Genomic DNA, 21,301 nt, shown 5'->3' with positions numbered 1-21,301 from the left:
GACCGTCCTTCTCTCTGGGTTGATTGATTTTAATGGTATATACACTTTTGTCTTCTCTAGGAGCCTTACTTCCCATGTAGATGGTAGGAAATACCTTCAACTTATTTAATTCCTCCATATTGAATTACATATATATAAATATATTTATATAAATATATTTATATAAATATATATAAATTTATATATATATTTAATTTATATATATAAATTTATATATATATATATACATATATATATATATAATGAAATAGTACTCAGTGATAAAGAGAATGAAATATTGCCATTTGCAGCAACTTGGATGGACCTAGAGAATATCATGTTAAGTGAAGTAACATAGAAAGAAAAAGACAAATACCCTATGATATCACTTATATGTGGAATCTAAAAAACATTACAAATGAACTTATTTACAAAACAAAAGCAGACTTACAGACATAGAAAATGAAATTTTTGTTACCGAAGGGGAAAGGTGGGAAGGAGGGATAGATTAGGAGTATGGGATTAACAAATACACACTACTGTATATAAAATAAGTAAACAACAAGGATTTACTGTATAGCACAGAAACTATATTCAATATCTGTAATAACCTACACTGGAGAAGAATCTGAAAAAGGATATATATGCATATGTATGTATAACTGAGTCACTTTGCTGTACACCTGAAACTAACATGATATTCTAAATCTACTATACTTCAATAAAGAAATAAAAACAAAAGAAAATATAACTATCTGGACCACACACTGAACACTTGGCAGTATTCTGTCTCCCATCCTCTTTTCCGTATGTATTAGTCTTGTCTACTAAATATGTTTCAAGACCCTTGAAAGCAAAAAAAAAAAAAACCCAAAATGCTTTATCTTCCCTTACTCCTGTTTCCTATTTTTTTAACTTTTGTTCATCTACCGTTCAGATTTATGAAGCCAACAATGTAAATGTAGCTGGGTTACACCATTTTAGTTTACCACTGCTAAATTTAAGAATAATTTTGACTCAATATTTACAATTTAATTGCTATGTAAGTATGGGTTTGCATACATTTTGCTTTTTCAGATCACGGGATCACTTTTGCATCATTTAAGAATGCTCCGGCAAGTGGAATTAGAACACAGTTATATATATATGTGGTGGGGAAAAGGGAGATAAAATTTTATCATGACCTGAAAAGCTAGAAGGTGACCTCCATTATTTTGTTTAAGGGCCATTTACTGGAAAATGTAGCTTTCTTTGATCTTCTGTGTTTACCATAAAGGATTTTTAACCTTGGAAAAATTGGGAAACAGTTCCATTACTCTTTTTTAATGAGTTGTAAAAAATCTGCTACCTCATTAGATAAATGGAGTTTGTTTCTTCTTTTTCAGAAGGCATGGGAATTTCTCTGAATTATCTGATGGGTAGAAAGTTCATTCCTTGCATCTTAAACTTGCCTTGGATACAGAGCACAAACTCCTCAAACTACATAAAGACTATCTATTAGAGTTATTGGGCTGGCCAAAAAGTTCGGGTTTTTCTGTAAGATGTTATGGAAAAACCCTAATGAACTTCCTGGCCAACCCGATACCTGTATTTTTCTGACATAATATTCTCTTACAATTCTGGAGGCCAGAAGTCCAAAATCAGTTTCACTGAACTAAAGTCGAGGCATCAACAGGGCTGATTCCTCCTAAAGTCTCTGGAAGAAAATCCATCTCCTGCTTCTTCCAGCTTCTAGAGTTTGCTGGCATTCCCTTCCTTATGGCAGAATCACTCCAGCTCTTGTCATCACATTGCTTTCTCTCTCTCTAATCTACTGCCTCCTTCTTATAAGAACTCCTGTGATCACATCAGGCTCACTAAGACAATCCATCTCAAGACACTCAGCTTAACCACATCTACAAAATCTCTTTTGTCATATTAGGTAATATTCACAGGTTCTGGTGGTTAGGAAGTGGGCATTGTATTTTATTCAGCTTGCCACACATAGAAAATATTTATGAATAAGGGAATTAATGGAAGGAAAGATTATTTAGTAGTTAAGTAAAAACAGAGTAATGCATATGCTTCTCCAAAGCCTTCCAGGACAATGTCACCCAAATAACAATGGTCCTTACTTTCTGCTAAAAACGACCACTGATATGAACTTGATATTTGCTGTGTTACTGATGTTGTCTGCTCCATCTCTTGCCAAGATGGGGACGAAAGCAGGACATAGTTCTGTAGAGGTATCATTCACAGAAGGTGATGGGTGAATAAGGAGTGATGGTTATCTATCAGTGTGATGAGTGGATAAGAAGGTAAAACATAAAAGCAAATGAGAAGGTTTGAGCTAACTCTGCCTTTGCAAACCTCAGTGTTTGATTGTTTAGAATATTATTGTACCAAAATAAATTTAAATATGTTGTAAACTCTTATGCTGTGAACACTGATTACACTATGTGATGTTCTACATTATTTGTTAGACTTCACACTAGAGTGAATGATATTAATTTAAAATGCTCTGCCATTTAATGCAAAGTTGGAAAGGGAGTATGTGGGTTTTACAACTGACTGACTACTCATTCTGTTTTTTGTTTGTTTTCCCTCAAGTTTGCTATAAGAAAGCCTAAAATAGGACTAGAGGTAACCATGGTATGATAAAGGGATGCAGCAATACACCTCCATCAACCCCTGGACTCTTCTATATATCACTTGAAGCCAGTAATTTCGTGGAAAGTTGGCCACCAACTGCCTTGTGTATTTTTTCAAGCCAAGGAGACTTTATTTTTTTTTACATATTTTTTTTCAGATTCTTTTCCATAATAGGTTATTACAAGATATTGAGTATAGTTCCCTGTGCTATACAGCAGGAAGTCCTTGTTGTTTACCTATTTTATATGTAGTAGTGTGTATATGTTAATCCCAAACTTCTAGTTTATCCCTCCCACCCCTTTCCCTTTGGTAATGATAAATTTGTTTTCTTTGTCTGTGGGTTTATTTCTGTTTTGTAAATAAATTCATTTGTATCTTTTTTAGATCCCACACCTAAGTGATATCATGATATTTGTCTTTCTCTGTCTGGCTTACTTCACTTAGTATGATAATCACTAGGTCCATCCATGTTGCTGCAAGTGGCATTATTTCATTTTTTTTTTATTACTGAGTAATATCCCATTGTATATATAAACCACATCTTCTTTATCCGTTCATCCATCAATGGACATTTAGGTTGCTTCCATGTCTCGGCTATTGTAAATAGTGCTGCTATGGATATTGGGGTGAATGTATCTTTTCAAATTAGAATTTTCTCCAGATATATGTCCAGGACTGGGATTGCTCAATCATATAGTAACTGTATTTTTAGTTTTTTAAGGAACCTCTTTGCTATTCTCAGTAGTGGCCACTCCAATTTACATTCCCTCCAACAGTGCAGAGGTTTCCTTTTTCTCTACCCCCTCTCCAGCGTTTATATGGAGGCCATCAACTGCCTTATGTATTTTAGTTCCTATATGCCTGCCTCAGGACTGAAAATTTCTGTGCAAAACTCCAGGACAGTCTATAGCTGAGCAATTTGCTTAAAATATGGCTCCCTGATCCTGACCTTTTTCACCTGGGACACACTTCACAAACACTGTTTAATAAAAAGTTACTCAGAGAATAAATTCATCCCTTTATTGAATAAATACTGAGAGGAACTCTGAGAAAACTCAGATTAAAAAAAAAATTTGGAGAATACTGTCACTTTAAATTGGTGTGCATTTTAAAAATCTAGCTGAGAAGCAGAAAGAAGGAAGGGAAATCAAATTGTCTTCTGTGAAGACAATGTATTTTAAAAACTAACCCTATAGCTTATCCTACCTGAAGAAGCTGCTACTGTCCTCTGTCTGAACTCCTCACTGTTAGTAAATGCATTGCCATTTCCAGTTCAATGGAGGCTGTAAGTGTGAATTATAGTTTGTGTTTTTAAGAACAAAATGCCAGTTCTTTAGTTTAAATTAAATTCTTTAAAAAAATTTCCTTCAGCCTTCACCATAAGGAGTGAAAAGTGTTTTTTAATATGTACAGTGCCTATAAAAACTATACAGGTTATTCAAATAAAAATTTTGAACATAACCATTCCCTTTGGTGGGCATAGACTAAAAATAACTATATTCTTCAACAGAGGAATGAAGTCCATGTGAAGAAAAAAAAGCAAATCAGGAATGAATAAAACTTGTTTGGGCAGAAATGTAGAAAAATATTATACATCTGACAGCAGCTGAGTTTCACAACAGAGACAATGGAATGTATAATGTGTAATTTTAGTCAATCAGGAAGGTACAGTCTTGAGAAACTGACAGTCTTTGATATTACATATTGTAGAAACTCTTTAAGAAAGGAATCTCATAGAAGGCTTGGTTACTTAGCAACCACTGACCCCTGGGAACAAGTTCATTTTTGGCCTTGTGTAGGTTACTAAGTCTTACTGGGAATGCTGTGAGTCTTACAGATGGAATTTTCCAAACAGATGAGAAATTGTCACCAGTACATGGCCTGGCACAGTTAAGAGGATAGCACATATTTGGGGGAAGCAATTCTTTCTCTTAATATTTAAATGCCTTACCCTCTCTTTTGAGCAACAGTGTGGAGACAGTCAAAGTATTCAGCTTATTTTAGAGTATAGGATCAAGTCCTGCAATATTTTGCAGTAGTCAAAGGAGTGGAAAAGTCCAGGTTCTTTGTTTTACGTGGATTCTTATTAACATTTTGACAACCATGCTGCAGAAGCCCATAGACACATGATCTCTTGTTTACCACTGATCGACAGATGAGAGTTTACCTATTAACACTGAAATCACAATTCACCAAAACTATGGTCTACAGATGATGAGTGATGGGTGATGGTCAAAATGGTGATTATAGATACTTTGAAGAATCAAAATAAACTTATTTTTATATGAGTGTGAAGGCATCAGCAGCTGTAGCTAAACAACACACTAATGAAATGTTGCTATGTAATTATTATCCCAGGCAGTGAGAAGGAAGACAGTCTGGAGAGGATGCAGAAAATCACCAGGGAAGATATAAAAGGTCATCAAGCCACAGGCTCACCATACCCTCACGGCCATCACTGAGCATGCACTCAGGCTCCATGTCTCTTCTGGGCTATCCTGGGAATTGCAGTGGCACATCCTACAGAACTCACTGTTATATTTCTGTTGCTCTTTGCTCCAGTGATGTAAGCCCTACCTTTGGGCTTGCCTTACCTAGTAGCTACCAAGGAAATCTCTGGCTCCTGGATAACTGCCAAGAAACCCATGATGAAGCACCAAGCTGTGACTCTCCCAACTGTGAGACCAAGAGCTGCACCACAAGTTGTGACCAATCAAACTCATCTGTGCCCTCCAGCTCTCCAACAGTGGGCATAATATGCAGTGCCTGTGAAACTACCAACACGGGACCCAGCCCCAGCTGCAACCCGTGCACTCAGACCAAGGGGTGTGTATCCGATTGCTGCACACCCAGCTATGTACATCCAAAGCCTTCCAAAGCCTCAGCAATGGCTTCAAACGCTTTGGGCAACTTAACTGTTTATCCAAGAGTTTCTGACCCCTAAACAGCTACAGACTGGGTAGTTTGGGGTATAGAAGCTACAAAAATCTTGGCTTCATACACAGTGGCTTCCCACCATCATGTTATATTACCAACAGCTGCCAATCCCAAAGCTATTTAATAAGGAATTGCCAATACCTGTATTACTGGCCCAGGAGCTGCCAACCACTAAGCTATTTTTCAAGAAACTTCCGGTCTCTGAGCTGTATACCAAGTACCTTTCCTCCTGCGAGGTATTTATGTAGTGGCTGCAGATCTCTGAATTGCTATTGATCAACTTACTGCATTTATAGCTGTTAGAAATTGTTCAACGGGGCAGATTCTCCTGCGCTGTCACCCTCTCAAATATTCTGCTGAATTACTTCATATATCTTAAGAATCATGTTCCATTAACCGTAAATATAACTCCAGGACTTGTTAACAATAACCATTATCACTTGCTCGCTTTATTTCTGTTGCTTTCTTAATGCGCTTTGTGTTGAAGGCAGATCCTGAAGGTAGCATTATTGTTTCTGACATTGAATATGACAGACTCACTGAAGAGATTCCATATGAAATACAATGCAATACAGCTTTCTTATTTGGGCTGTCACTGTCACTTATCTGCCAATGCAACTATCCCCAATCTTTCCTGATAAAGTCTCCTTGGTCTGACTGGTGATTCCAGTACATTCTTTCAAGATTGTTCTGCTTTTTATCAATAGTTTTGCCGATTGCCTAACTAGCATCTTGCTAATAAGCTATGAGATAACATCATCTTAAACATTCTGAGTTGAGCTATTTCATGCTTCCCCTACTGCCTGAATATAAGGATGTGCAAGCAGAAATGTCCAACTAGAGTTCAAAATCAGAAGACTTTCAGCAAATATTCTCTTCCAAAGAAGACATAACACATTGGATTGGCTGGCACTTGGCTTTTGTTCTCAATGCCTAGGAGAGAGCCTCAGAAGTAGCAGAAACACAAACATTGTTGAAAGAATGACAAAATACTCTTATAGATGCTTCATGAGTAGTAATAATCTATGTTCACGATTCTGCTAAAATTCTCCCCTGTTGCGTTATTGCTTTCTGATTGCCAAAACAGTCCTGGTACATAGTTAATAAGCAAATTTCTATTGGGAAATAATGATTTTCATTTTGCTTTATTTCATATTCACTAAAGTTTTGTCAGTGTTCTGGGAAAAATGCATAATATTTTTGAAACAGTAGTTTCCTGCTGCTTAGTTTGTAGCTTAATTAAAAATATAAAGAAAATAGACTATGAATTCCCAGTACTTTTATTTGTTTTGTGTTGTTCTATTTTTAACACCTTAAGTGGTATTTCTCTTAGAGTGTCTGTGATTGATATTTACATAGGGAAATTTGGGGAGAAATTATAAAATAAATCAATTTAACAAAAATTATCTAAAATATTAAATGTATGTATATTTCCCTGAAAATATGTGTATTTAATTTTGTTGATAAGATTTGGACTTTGGAATAAATTTAATCTTGAACTCTGAGAAGTGATTTAACTCCTAAAACGTTTTCTAAAAATTGAAAATAAAATCATCCATCTTGGTGACAAAGAAAAAAAAAAATCCATCCTAAGATTTTTTTGTATATAAAAAGCAAATTATATTTAAAGTCAAATAAAATGGCCCCTGGAGATGGGTGTAACTGGAGAGTGGAAAGATGGGGAAGGACCATCAATATCAATAGTCAATGAATAAGATTAAAACTCATGAAGTGTACGAATGGGGCTACCATTTTATTTATTCATGCAGGAGGCCTAGTATGTATAGAAAAGGCTTATAGAAAGAATATTAATGTATTGCTCCTGTGCAAACATGTTTGGGGACAGTCAAATCACTCCTTTGTGAATTCATTCTATTTTCAGAGAATTCTATTTGTTGAAAATTTCTTCTTTATATTGAGAAAAATCTAATTGTCCTTAGCAACCATCCATTAACCATGTAGGACCAGTTTAAGTCCTTTAACATAGGACAGGTGTTCAAGTATTTGAAAATAATTACTATGTCCCAGCTGAGTATTCAGTTGTCTAGACTAAGCACACATTCTTTCTCTTTACAAACTTTAATAGAAAACCTATTCTTTGAGGTGTTGAATGAGACTCTTTGGGGATATCAAGATTTATAGATCCTGCTCTCAAGAACTATTCAGAGAAGTCATATACTGAAACAAACATAATACTGCCTCAACCATTTTAAGTACAATATAAAATAAATCAGAGGAAGGACTCTAAATGGAAGAATGAAAGCATATTTGGTGGAAGAACTGGCATTGGAATAATGCCTGAACTGTGAGGAGACTAGGATATGAGAATGCAATGAAAGGGGAAAAACAGAATGGGGGTAAGAGATAAATTTGAAAAAAAGGTATAGTTTACTTTGCCCCAAGAAAAGCAAACATAAGCTCCCCCATGAGAAAAAATTGGGAGAAAATACAGAAAATTAGATTAAACATATTGGAGAGGAAAGACTTCCTTAATTAAAGATAAACAAATAAGCAATAGTTATAAAATAAAAGATTTGTAAATATGGACTACAGCAAAGTCAAAAGCTCCTGATATGGATCTCATAAAGGCATTAAAAATAAAGCATGAGTGTGTGCGGGGTAGTTAGGGGGCAAATGAGAAATCTCTGTACTTTTCTACTTAATAGGTCCACATAAAGTGTGACATATTTCACATATAACCACACATGTATCAACAAACATTTCTCCACGTTATCAATCTATCTATATACATATGAATAGAATAAAAATGCTAGAAAAACACAATCTAAGTTGTGCTAGCCTTACAGGAGTTTTAGGAATGGTAGTTGGTGATTCTCAGAGTGATTTTTCGACTAAACAGTTCTGCTTTGATTCCGTAAGTAATTTAAAAAATTAAAAGCAAAATAATAAGACAGTACTGAGAAATAAAGTTGATCCCACCCTCTGACTTTGTAGAGTGTATAATCAACAACCTCTTCTATGCTGCTATTCAATAAAAATGTTGAATAGCAAAGCAAAACAGTCATCAGTCCTCTGTAGCACATTGCCTTCTAGAACATCATAGAATGTGAAGATTCACATGTCTGTCCTGTTCAATTTCAGTTAGCCACAAAATATGATTAATAAATTATGCAGTGTGTCCATAACTCCAATGGCAGCTAATTTGTAGAACCCAGCAGAGGTCTTTTTATATTTGTACTTATAAATACCAAATGAATCACTTCTTTTCCCTTACTTTTCACTGCATAGCTGACCAACACTTTCTGCCTCTCAAATAAAAGAAGATCATTTATTTTTTTATTAAAAAATTAGGTATAGGTTTAGAATATTAATTTTTACAGCTGTAAAAATTTTATCAATCTAAATATAAGCATTCAAGTCTTTATGCTTATCTTATCTCCTTCCTTTATACAAAGCAGAGAAAGGAATACAACAAATTCACATGTACATCTATTATCCTAAGGGCTATAAATCAAACAAAACTACCCCAAAATTTACTTAACACACAATCTACTTAAAGGCCGATTAAAGTTTCTGTTTTAATTCATATTCTTAAAAGTTTATATTTAGATGACTAACAATTTGCTTTATAATAAAGTTTTGATGAGTTAATAAAGCTACTACAATTGGTATGCTATCAAAGGTATGCTCTATTCATAACTGTATGATCTTCATGTTTGTTTCTGTCTGCTATCTTAAAACTATAATTTTTAGCCAGTATCTTTTGGAATCTTTCTTTCATGTATCTTATTTTCTGATGGATAAGAAATAAATCTCCATAATTTCTAAGCCCAATGCAAACATTGATAGATTTTTAAAACTTTGTCCACTGAGTTTCTTAATTGTATCTTTTTCTTTGAATTCTGGTCAAAATGCCTATCAGAGTTCTCAGTATAGAGCTACTGTGCTACCTATGACTCACTTTAGGAAAATGGATCCAATCTTCCAGGAGGCCCTTGATGAATAGCGAGCTCAACTGACAGTTCAATTAACGATATTGTCATTCCCAATATCACGAAAGACTATTTCAAAACCATGTAACTCTATAATTATTCATAAGCACCAACACTGCACTCTCCATGCTAAAATTTCCACCTACACCAGTGCCTGCTAAAATCACAGTTCTGAGATTCACTTCAGAAGTGAATCAGAAGGAAAGTGAATCCTTGATCAGATGTTGTCTCAGACCTAATGAAATTATTTCTTCAACTACTCTCTACACTCCCTGTGCTTGTTCTTTTTGTCTGTTATTTTAATGTGACTGACAGTTGAGATTTAGTAAATCACAGAGCTGTGGATCTATAATCAGGTCACTGACAGATCAAAAGTAAACAGAAGCTCAGATCATACCTTTGTTTTCTGTGCCTTGTTGTCTGGAGTCCTGAAAACTGTAGATGATACTATTGTTGACTGCCCTCATTCCAGGTTCTCACACACTTAAAGGGAATATTATTCAAAAATACAAAGTAATTTGCAGGGCAGAAATAGAGACACAGATGTAGAGAACAAAGGTATCGACACCAAGGGGGGAAAGTGGCGGGGGGGTTGGTGGTGTGATGAATTGGGAGATTGGGATTGACATGTATACACTAATATGTATAAAATGGATAACTAATAAGAACCTGCTGTATAAAAAAATAAAAAAGATAAATTTCAAAAATTCAAAAAAACAAGTAATTCTCTTAATTAACAAATATATATGTGACTTCCAAATTTACATTTAGATACTGTTATTTAAAAGAATGATGTTAAAGTTTCTTTATCTAAAGAATATTCTAAATCCAGAATTATTCTTTTCAAAAAGAAAGAATAAAGATTTTAAGTCCAGAATCCTTTCTTTCAAAAGTAATTATGATAAAAATAATTACTATTGTCATCATTACTTTTTACTGTGAAACATTTCTCATCTGGGGTGTGGACACTGAGAACAGGGGATTACAAATTATACTAACACAGAATCTGCTCTTTCTTATCAATCTGCATGTGTTCTCAGTCATCTTTAATAAGCAGTAGACTTTTTTGAACTCTGTTCTCTTGGATCGGGGAACACATTGTATCTCTTCTTTGTACTACAAGAACTGGGTGTTATGTGAATCATGAGTCACTTTTCAGCCTACAGACTCAAAGAGAGATACTAAGTGCTATTTACTGTGTGTGACACCATGATTCACATATCATGAGTGTAGCAGAGTGATTTGAAGAAGAACTTGAATTTTAATCTTGAATCTGCCACTCAGAAGTTGTATAGCTTAAGCTGCGCCTTAATCCTTTGAGCCTCTATAAAATGAGGGACTTTCTGAGAATTAAGTGAGATAGTATATAAAACGCCCTGACACAGTGCCTGGGAATGGTGCACAACAAATGGCAGCAACATTATCATGTTAAGAAGAAAAAAGATGCTCAAATTCACCAACACTACAGGCTATATTCTGTATAGAATCTACATTCTGCAACACAGAGTGAGACAGTATATGGAAATGAATCAAATGGTGTTATACCTACAGAAGAAAAATATTTAAAACTTTGATCCCAGACAGAAGTAAAATCTTTGGATAGAACCATATAGAACTTAGAACTTGTGCTCCTGATCTTGTATAAATTTGAGGGAAATAATACCGTAGGCTGAGAATAAACAATTTTTTCAAAGAAAAAGACTTAACTTGGGACTTCCCTGGTGGTCCAGTTATTAAGAATCCGCCTTCAAATGCAGAGGATGCGGGTTTGATCCCTGGTCAGGGAACTAAGATCCCACGTGCCATGTGCCATAGGGCAACTAAGCCCGCGTGCCACAACTATGGAGCCCACGTGCTCTGGAGCCCACATGCCCCAACTAGAGAACCTGAGCGCTGCAACTAGAGAGAAGAGCGTACACTGCAATGAAGGATGAAAGATCCTGTGTGCTGCAACTAAGACCCAACATAGCCATAAATAAATAAATAAATAAATATTTTTGAAAAAGTGATCATTTCAAATTACATAATAAAAAAAAGAAGACTTAACTTGAGTCAATAAAGCTCTTATTTCTGGCTTGGAACACACAGCATATATTACCTCCATCAACAATGAAAGAAGAGGGTGAGGGAGACAGGGATGGAGAGAGGAGGGAGGATTAGAGGGGAGTCAGTAGAGAAGAGAGAGAGAGAGAAGGAGGGAGAGGGAGCGGGGCGGGGTAGAAATGGTGGGGGGAGGGTGGAAAAAAGAAGAAATGGGAAAGAATAGGGAAAGAAAGAGAAGGAAATGGAAGAGGATAGTATAATCTTTTCTTCCCCCCCCAAAAAAAAACCCTTCCTACCCCAATATGAGAATCATTAACCTGGGTATCCCAATAAACTAGAGAGACCCTCAAACTGGAAACCAATCTCCTCCTGCTCTGGACCTCCTTGCCATGGTGGACAACATCTGACTCCCAGAAATCCATCTCCTGCAAATTTATAAATGTGGGTCCCAAATAAAGTTTGATTTTCTACTAAAGCTAATGGCTTCTTTAACAATTATCCTGGAACTAGATAAAGGCAATAACTATGCCAACTTTATGAGTAATTGTGAATAAATATGTGTGCTTGTTACGTGTATGTACATATACATATATTTCTTTTTATCGTGGTTCTTAATCTTGCGTATATATCTCGAAGTCATAGTTCTAGTGCTTTTGAAAATACGTATTTACCACTTGCTCTGCTTTAATTATCTGTCTAACACTTGGACATGCTAATAAAAATAAATATGGCATCTCCATAACTTAGAAAACTTGATAGAAAGAATTTAGCTAGAATATTTTTTTCCTTTTTTTCTTGTCTCTCTTGAAATATAGGTAATGGAGATGTTAAACATAATAGTACAATCCAGCCTGAGGCATAGAACATCTACATTTCTTGTTGTTTTCAGGCAAAATCTAATGCTGTTATAAAATATTAATAAAAACATAATATAAAACACAAGTATTCCACTGACCTGGTCTGACAGGTCTATTTGACAGAAAGAGTTGTGGTGGCTTTTAAGGAAGTCGTTTCTGTTTATTCCTGAAGAAGCATGAACTCATTAGTCTGAAAAGATCCTAAACAACCTGAAGGTGAAGGTGCATTGAAGGCGAAGCCTCAACCACAGGTAAACGATGGAAGAGAAACTCATATATACAATTCCTGGGAGAAGTACTCCTGGGAAGCACACACTGAAACAAGGATTTTATGTTATTTAGGATTTTTAGGTGATGACAGTTAAACCAAACACAAAAGCAGCCCTAATCCTTCATCTCTAATCTAAATACAGGACACTATTTCATTCTTTTGATTCCAATGTAATCCATGTTCTATCAAGAGCATAAGCATACCTCAACTCCAGAGCCCCAAGCCCTGAAGATCTCTTGTTTCCAGTGGTTGCAAAACAACATTTCATGCCATCAACACCTGTTTAGTAAATTTATTCTACACCTGAAAATTTGCAGATATTTGCCATTATTTCCTTGTAAGAAATGTTAGAAATGTCAATGCAACATGTTCTCAAATAAGCTGCTAAGATCATGGTTTTTGTGATCACTGCCCAAACAGGAGGGAATGTCAATGAACAAGACTTTTAGAGGCAATGTGTTGATTTTAAAACGTCTGTGTCTGATCACGTGGAGGTCTGTCCCTGTGTCTCATTCCTTAGAGGCCTCTAACCATTTTGCCATCCTGCAAGAGAACATGGAACCAAAAAACAATTCTAGAAAAGCCATTTATGCCCATGTCTTTAATATGCAAAACCAATGAATTTTTTAAGTGAATAGTCCTTCAACTCTCCTGTATGAAAATTAGAGTACATACTACTCTATTTAAAATAGATAACCAACAAGGTCCTACCGTATAGCACAGGGAACTCTGCTCAGTATTCTGTAATAACCTAAATGGGAAAGGAATTTGAAAAAGAATAGATACTGTATATGTATAAACTGACTCACTTTGCTGTACACTTGAAACTAACACAACATTGTTAATCAATTATGCTCCAACATAAAATAAAAATTTAACAACAAACAAATAAACAAACAAAACCTAAAGGCCATTTGGATGGTTATCTGATGACCTCTGGGAAAGCATGCATGTTCATGGGAATAATTACAGTGTGGCCTGTCACTGAAGCGAGGGCAGACAGATGGTTAGGAACAAGGGTAGTAGTGCATGATCATACAAGGGAACTTGCCGTGGAGTCAGAAGACCATTCTGTACTCCTGATTTTGCCACCATATAGTTGTGTGACTAATATAAACACATATTCTCTCTGGACCCCAATTTCCCTAACCAGTAAAATGAGAAGGTTGAATTTAATGCACCCTTACACCTCTAAAATAGGGTGATTCAAACATTCTAGATAAAACCTGTGTTAAAATATTTTATGGTGTTTGACTATGCCTTCATTCCCTATGTTCCCCTCCCAAAGTGCTTATTGGGATCCACCCAAGCCCAGCCAATATCTTCTAATGATACAGGCAGCTTTTAATTACATGTGGCCAATAAGCCATTTAATCACAAGAGATGCACTTAGCTCTGGTACACCCTAATTATTAAATTGCCAAGAGTTAGTAATAAAAGCTTTATACCTAACTTACATATTACCGCAAGACACTGCATTTTGGCTAATGCTCGTTTATGTTTGAAGGGAAGGAAAAAAAAAGAAGTGTCCATAAAAGATCTGAATTTCCTCTGAGTTAATTTTCTGAGAAGAAGCTGCAAAGTGCAGTCATTTTAACTGAGACTCCACCCTTTGCGTAAAACATGTACACCTAAGTACACTAGTAAAACCTGCCTGGCCCTCAGGCCAGCTTGTTAAACTTTTCACTAGACACCAGCCCCTGATGTCTGATGGATTGTATTTCACAACTGAAGACATTAATGTTATAATAAGGTAATAATAAGGTACAAGCTAATGTTGGCCATTTAATCTCTATAACTTATTAACCTTTTAAAAGAGTAAAATAACAAAAGTCTGACATATTTTTTCAAGCAACATATTAACTCGGTTTCACTTGGGCTGGGATCTGGACTCCTTCCAACAGTTGGTGAAAAGGATTACTAATTCATATATTCCTTCCTCATGTGAAGATCCAGAGATGTCATCTGTTTATCTTTAAAAGCAAAAAATAAAAGGAAAATACAAAGAAAAGACGGGCATACTGATGGATGCAATCAGCTTACTTAGAAACTCAAAGAATTCCAAAAATGAAACATTTATTTTAACCAGGCACCAGAATATAACCTGATTGCAGGGGCAGATAGGGGAAGATAGCAGAGGAAGTCTCCAGGAGTAGATTACCTTCAAATAGTGCAATCTTTTACAGGCTAAAAAGCAATGTGAAGAATTTTTACTTAGGTTCTAAAACTCCTGCCTAGTTTTGGTTGCTAAAATCACTCCAAGTCATGATATTTCCATGTAAAGCAGGACCAAGTACAATCATTCCTCAGTATCTCCAGGGGATTGGTTCCAGGACCCCCGTGGATAGCAAAATCCAAGAATGCTGAAGTCCCTTATATAAAATGTAATAGTATTTGCATATAATCTATGAACTTCTTCCTGTATACTTTAAATCATCTCTTGATTGCTTATAATAATTTACTATATATAGCTTACCATTACAAAGTAAATGCTATGAAATGAGTTGTAAATGCAATATAAATGCTATGTAAGTAGTTGTCAGTTGCTGGAATGAGACAAATTCAAGTTTTGCTTTTTAGAACTTTCTGGATTTTTTTTTTTTTTTTAATATTTTCAGTCCTCCGTTGATTGAATCCATGGATATGGAACCTGTAGATTTGGTGAGCTGACTGTAGGGTTTTTCCTCTCTCTTTCTCTCTCTCTCTCTGTAGATTTATTCAGCTCTGGAGGCAATATTAGTTTGTAAAATAATGTATCTGAGAAACAATTTTTAAGAGTGCATGATTACTGTAAGCTAATCTCTCAGCAACCAGGTCAGTTACTGAGATCTCTGCTTTTTTCCCTGGCTCTGACTGCAGTTACAAACATCATGTGGTGGGTATGCTTGTCAAGTTGTTTTTTAAGCATTTTCCTTCTAGAAGTGATACCAAGCACCACTCTGTTCACAGGATTAACTGATCCCATGAAGGGGAATGCTGACATGTTCTAGATTTTACTTGGATATTGAATTTATTTTCATCTTCCAAAACTGTGGACCTAGAAAGGTTGAGGATTGACCCTTTGGGAGTTCAACTTGTCCTGAATGTACAAGGTGTGACTGGCATTTTGGCAGCTGCTTGGGGGTCCATGCAGAAAAGCAGAAACCATGCCAATTTAATACAGAGAAGTGGTTAAACAAGTGTTAGAGGACAGAAGAGGCAAAGAGAAATGTCAAGCTGACAGGGTTAGTAACAAGAGCAAGCAGCTCCCGACGTAGCACTGGGGGACCAAGAGAGGTTGTAGTTGTTAGAGCCTAGTAGATCCAGGTGAGTGAGACTCAGACCTCTGAAGGGGGCACTGGTCCCTGGTAGAGCTTGGAGAGCCCTGTGGAGTTGGGAACGAGACCGCTGAGGAGGGAGCACTGCTGCTCAGCAGTGCTTGTCTCTCTGGAGGAACGGGGAGGTGGGGCTCAATGGGGAGACTGGAACAATTGCCATTGCCAGGGTGATGTTAACAGGAACAGAAAACCAAATCAGGGAGAAGCATGCCTCTTCCTCCTCCAACTTTCCAGTTGCCCTCTAGTGCCCAATATCGACAGAACTTGGCACGGAACAGTTGACAGAGGAGAAGTGTGGTTTTCAGATTCTCAGCCAGAGCATTCCAAAACAAAGTATAGAACGGTACATTTAAAACTAAGAGACAAGAGCTTTGTAATCATCACAGACTGACTCTGCACCCGTCTACATGACCTCTGTGTCTCTCCTGTATATTAGTCATTTTAGATTTCATCTATAAAATCATAAGTGCATGTAATAGTGTATGTCTGGCAGAAGATTTTGGTTTTTTTCCTAAAGAAGAAAATACTTTAGGCCTTTGTTGTAACTCTGCTGCAAAGTCTCACGCTCTGGATCAGCACCCCATACCTATGTCAGCAAAGAATTTCTTTGGTGAGTTTCAGGATAGATGTATATTATTAAAAAATCCTTCTCTATTGACTCATAATACTATTTTAATGTAAAAGAGGACTGATTCTAATGCAAGACTGACCCATTATTAAAAACAAACAAATAAATCATAGGCAGCAATAGAATGACCTAAAATTAGTTATAAGTGCAACTTCCATATCTTCTGAACCTCTCCTACATGTTTCGATAGGGCCTCAGACTTTTGCTGTCATGGAAGTTGATCTGAATTTATTTGTTTGGGTTTAATGATGACCCAAAATATAGCATCCCTGTCCCTTAGCAACTTCTGTTAGAAAACTAAGAAAAAAGGGTCAGCAAATGAGAGTAAACTATCACTTTTACTACTAAAATAATTACTCTTGGAGAAAGGGGCTTCTATCTGAAGGTAAGTGGCATCCTAATATTCATTCCAGAAATAAGCAGTGATTGAACTGGTGGTTTCATTACATTTAGGAGAGGAGCAGGGAAGAACATAAGTCCCCTGACAGGAAGGAGAGAAGGTACTGAACAAGGCATGCCAGATTCCTATCTAAACTCACCAATCAGATGAGAAAATCTCCCTCTACCTGCCTGATGGGCAAAGGGAGGCCAAGAGGGTTACCTTAAAGGAACTCCTGCAACACGGAAGTAAACAGCAAGAGCTGAGTGAAAGTCATTTTCCACATCACCTTATCCCACCAGATAATCAATTCTGTCGAGACATTGACCACATCTGAATGAGTTGAGGGGCTTCAGTGCCATCAAATCTTCAGTGCCTAGGTCAATGTTCGGCAATGAATAATACTTTAATAAACCTTTGTTGAGTGAGTTGAAGGGAGTAATTTTAGTTGGATGGAAATTTATAATTAGAAAACTTAAATTCAAATTGTGGTCTGATACTAACTAGCAGTGTAACTTTTGACAAGTCATTTGACATCTCTAGACCTCAAAGACTCATCTGTCATATGGAGTTATAAGCCTAACCCTAAATAAATTCAGAGATCCATTCCAGTTCCACAGTTTTATGAATCTTCTCTGTCGTTAATGCTACAGATAATCTATGACTGATTTTGTAATCACGGAGCCTGTAGCACACACAAATGTTAAACACATTTAAGGGATAGACAGAAACATGTGGGCTGATTCTATGTATAGGGTTGTCCTCCATTCTCCATTCTCTTAGTATTTTATGCTTTAGGAAGATTGCACTAAAGGTTAGAAAACAGTACTATTACCCTAGAACCTGCCTTCCAGGTGTCTTCTTTGTGCTTTAGTACAATATTGGAAGCCTAGTGCAGTGTCTTGGTACAGCTATATGGTAATTAACATGGGATCCTATAAGTAAGTGTGATTACCAAGGGAAGCTGTTATAGCAGGCAGTGCGGATTAGCAGAAATAGCATAAAAAAAGAGAGACAGACATCTGAGCTCCCCTCAAACCTTGTAACCAACTCTCAGTGGGAATTGATGGAAGTCATATAAACTCTCAGACACTCAGGTTTTTCATTAATAAAGTAAGAGGCTAGAGTATATCTCTATATTATCTTTCAAGTCAAACATTCAACAATTCAGGCTAATCCTCTAAAGAATTCAATATATTTGAATAGCTGAAGATTTGCCAGCAGAAACACAAATTTTAAATCCTGAACACTTTTTTTCTAAATTGGATAGACAAAAATAAAAGATTAAAAGTACCACTTGTTAGGTTTTACTAGGAGCTAAATTTATAGAGAGCCATTTTAAGGACAATTTGACATTAGCTGTTAAAATTTTGAAAATTCAGACCCTTTGAATCAGAGCCCTTACACCTTGGTGTAGTATAGAGTAGTGGTTAAAGCATGGTCTCTGGAACTGAAATGGCTGGGCTTGGATTGTAGATCTTCTACCATATGGCCATGGACAATTCATTTAGCCTCTCAGTGGACAATTTCTTTATCTATAAAACAGGGATTACAATCATATACACTCCACTGAATGGTTGAAAAGGCTTAATGAGTCAATATACATGTCTTAAAGAAGTTATAAATGTAGCAGACATAAAGTAGCCACTTAATAAATGTTAGCTATTATTATTATTACTATTACTATTATTATTGTTATTACTACTATTGATGAATATAAGAACATGTTTACAGAATACATTTTTAAGGGTTTTCATTCAACAGTGCCTTTTAGGCAAATAATAAGGCAGCTAATTTATCATTGATGGTGGAATTAAGAGAGCAAGATGAGAGAAGATAGATAACAAATATGTGTTGTTAACTCTCTCAAAACCAACCATGTGGATGTAACTAGGAAAATAAAGGGATGGGGATGCCATTGAAGAAGTTATGTAGAAACTCTGAGAAACACCTTCAGAATAAGATGATTCTGTCCATAACTAGGAAAATGACAACTTAGAGCAGAATTTTTGGTGCCAAAAACAGAGAGAGGGAAAGGTCAGGGAACATTGATTTATGTGTTCACTGTTCTTATTTCTAAATGTCCTGGAAGGATCATCACTTCCCCCATGACAGAAAAGATCCAGCAACACTAGCCCAGGACAATCTTGGAAATCAGGACAGGAGGAAGATACATCAAAACTCAACTAGGGAGGGGTTGCAGAGATGATAATATACCATAAACTAGAAAAGATAATTTGTCAACCCACTACTCCATAAAAGAATAAAGACATACACTAATTAATTTAAAATACAGCCATACTATACAATAACAGACTTCCATGATGAGAATGTGTGAGGTCCATGCATATTGACAAGGAATGATCTTCAGGAGATACTGTTAATTTTTAAAAAGTGGTAGAAGAGTGTAGACAATACACATTGCATGTGAAAAAGGAGGAGGTAGAGAAGAAAACCCCAAATATTTATAATTTGTAAAATATTCATAAATATATGAAAATGCACAGAAAAAGTTCTGGAAGGATACACAGCAAACCAAAAGACTGTTTACTTCTGGGAAGTGAGGGATTTGAAGAGAAGTAAGTGTAGTGGGAGATGGGAAGGTAGGGATATTAATTTATCTGTCTTTATCAGTGGGTGTGAATTTATTTCAGTGCAAATGCTTTCTTGAATTATGTATATAATAAAAACATTTTAAGGAATAATTTTAAATAAAAATTCCATCTGTCCATGGAATTGAATTTAAGTTGATCTGTTAATTCTCCTTTTACACTTTTAGTTGATGAGGGAGTTGATTTCATTAAGAAATTTCCTTGAGCCACTGCAAGCTTCCACTGATTGTGCAAATAGGTCACATTCTGCCCAAGGCCCCAGGAACGTGATCTTTAAAAAAATATATTGTCTCTTAAATGTTCAAATTGTGAATAGGGATTCTAACACCATTCTTATAAAGTATTAAATAAAACCTGAAAGAAGTTGTGAATCGTGTTAGTCTGTGTTAAATCTATGTAGAACTGCCATGACAGTGATCTTTCTGAAGAAAAACCTATCATCTAAAATTTAATTCATTCACCCACTCAACTTTTCATCCCTCTATCTTTACTAAGCACATGCAGTAAGCAGAGCAGATAGACTATTACGTATCCTGTCCTAAAGTGGACAATGCCTTCATTGACATACCTGACCCAATATCTAATATCTCAAAATGCTTCCTATATTCTGGCTATCCTAGATCTTCATTGCCTGAGATCTCTGGGGTCATTTAATCGCTAATAATACTTTTCCCCCTCTGCCTATGTTCAATACCTAAGACAGAGTATCTAAAGCAGAGCCAGTAGACACCTAACTTTATTTAAGAAGTTAAAGTATCTGGGACAACACTAGTTTTAGGCCAAGTTTAAAAGTTCTTTGTTACTTATTTCTAATGAGAAGGGCAACTATAGCTACAAAAAGCCATTTATTTAATCTGTGTATTGATATACTGCTATGAAACTTTGGTAATAAATTATTCAAAGTTTTTTTTTTTCTGTCAAGTGACAGGAAGGAGATTGATCAGTCTTTTCCCTGCTAAATTATTTGCCTTTTAAAGAGACTATAGACTCTCAAGTTTTCACTGCAGAAGCTAATAGGGTAGAATTATCTTTTTAAAACTCAATAAATAATTCCATAACGTACCTAAAAGTTTTTCATGGTTGTGTCTTAAGCACGATCGCAAAGGAATAATTGGAAGATGGAAGAAGTAGGTGAGCATCAGATGCAGAGGAGGGAAATGAGGAGACTTACTCTATATGCCCAGTAATGCTCAGATTAAACCTGAGGCTGCAAAACATGAGAAATTATCTGTTGTTTGCATGCTCACTTCGGAATTCAGGAAAAAAAATTTGCTTTAGACAACTTCTTCCTGACATCTCAAAGCCTTACTTTCATCTGTCCCTGGCTCTTTGTTGATTCAATTAACAAATATTTGTTTTATATGTATATATATATGATATGTATACGTTGTATCAGGCCCAGTAGTATGTGAGGTGAAAAAGAAAAAGGATATTATAACCGATAATATATTTCAGATCATCTCTCCCTATGACACCCAATGGTCACAGTAGACAATAAGAAAACAGTATTACGGTCATTCTGTTAGTTCAATATAGACATAAAAATAATATAGACAAAAGTCAAACTTTTGTGTTTTTTTTTTTAGTTGTTAAATAAGTCTATTTCATTTGCCTTTGTAAGATACAATTTCTTTTTTCACCTTTGTTTTATTTTTTTTTTTAAATGGTACAATGAACTTATTTACAAAACAGAA

At 35.8% G+C, this 21,301-nt stretch overlaps 1 protein-coding gene across 1 annotated transcript; it reads left to right on the top strand.

Annotated features, from left to right (window-relative positions):
- Positions 1 to 244: 244 nt before the first annotated feature.
- Positions 245 to 10,199, top strand: KRTAP24-1 (keratin associated protein 24-1). The gene is given in 3 exon segments (XM_082459472.1): positions 245 to 5,465; positions 5,468 to 5,544; positions 5,548 to 10,199. Coding segments are annotated over 3 exon segments (744 nt in total). The 5' UTR covers positions 245 to 5,074; the 3' UTR covers positions 5,824 to 10,199.
- Positions 10,200 to 21,301: the final 11,102 nt, after the last annotated feature.

This window comes from Balaenoptera physalus (genome assembly GCF_965194825.1).
Source record: "Balaenoptera physalus genome assembly, chromosome: 4".
In the NCBI taxonomy this organism is placed as follows: Eukaryota; Metazoa; Chordata; class Mammalia; order Artiodactyla; family Balaenopteridae; genus Balaenoptera; species Balaenoptera physalus.
This window is presented reverse-complemented; position numbering and strand designations above follow the sequence as displayed.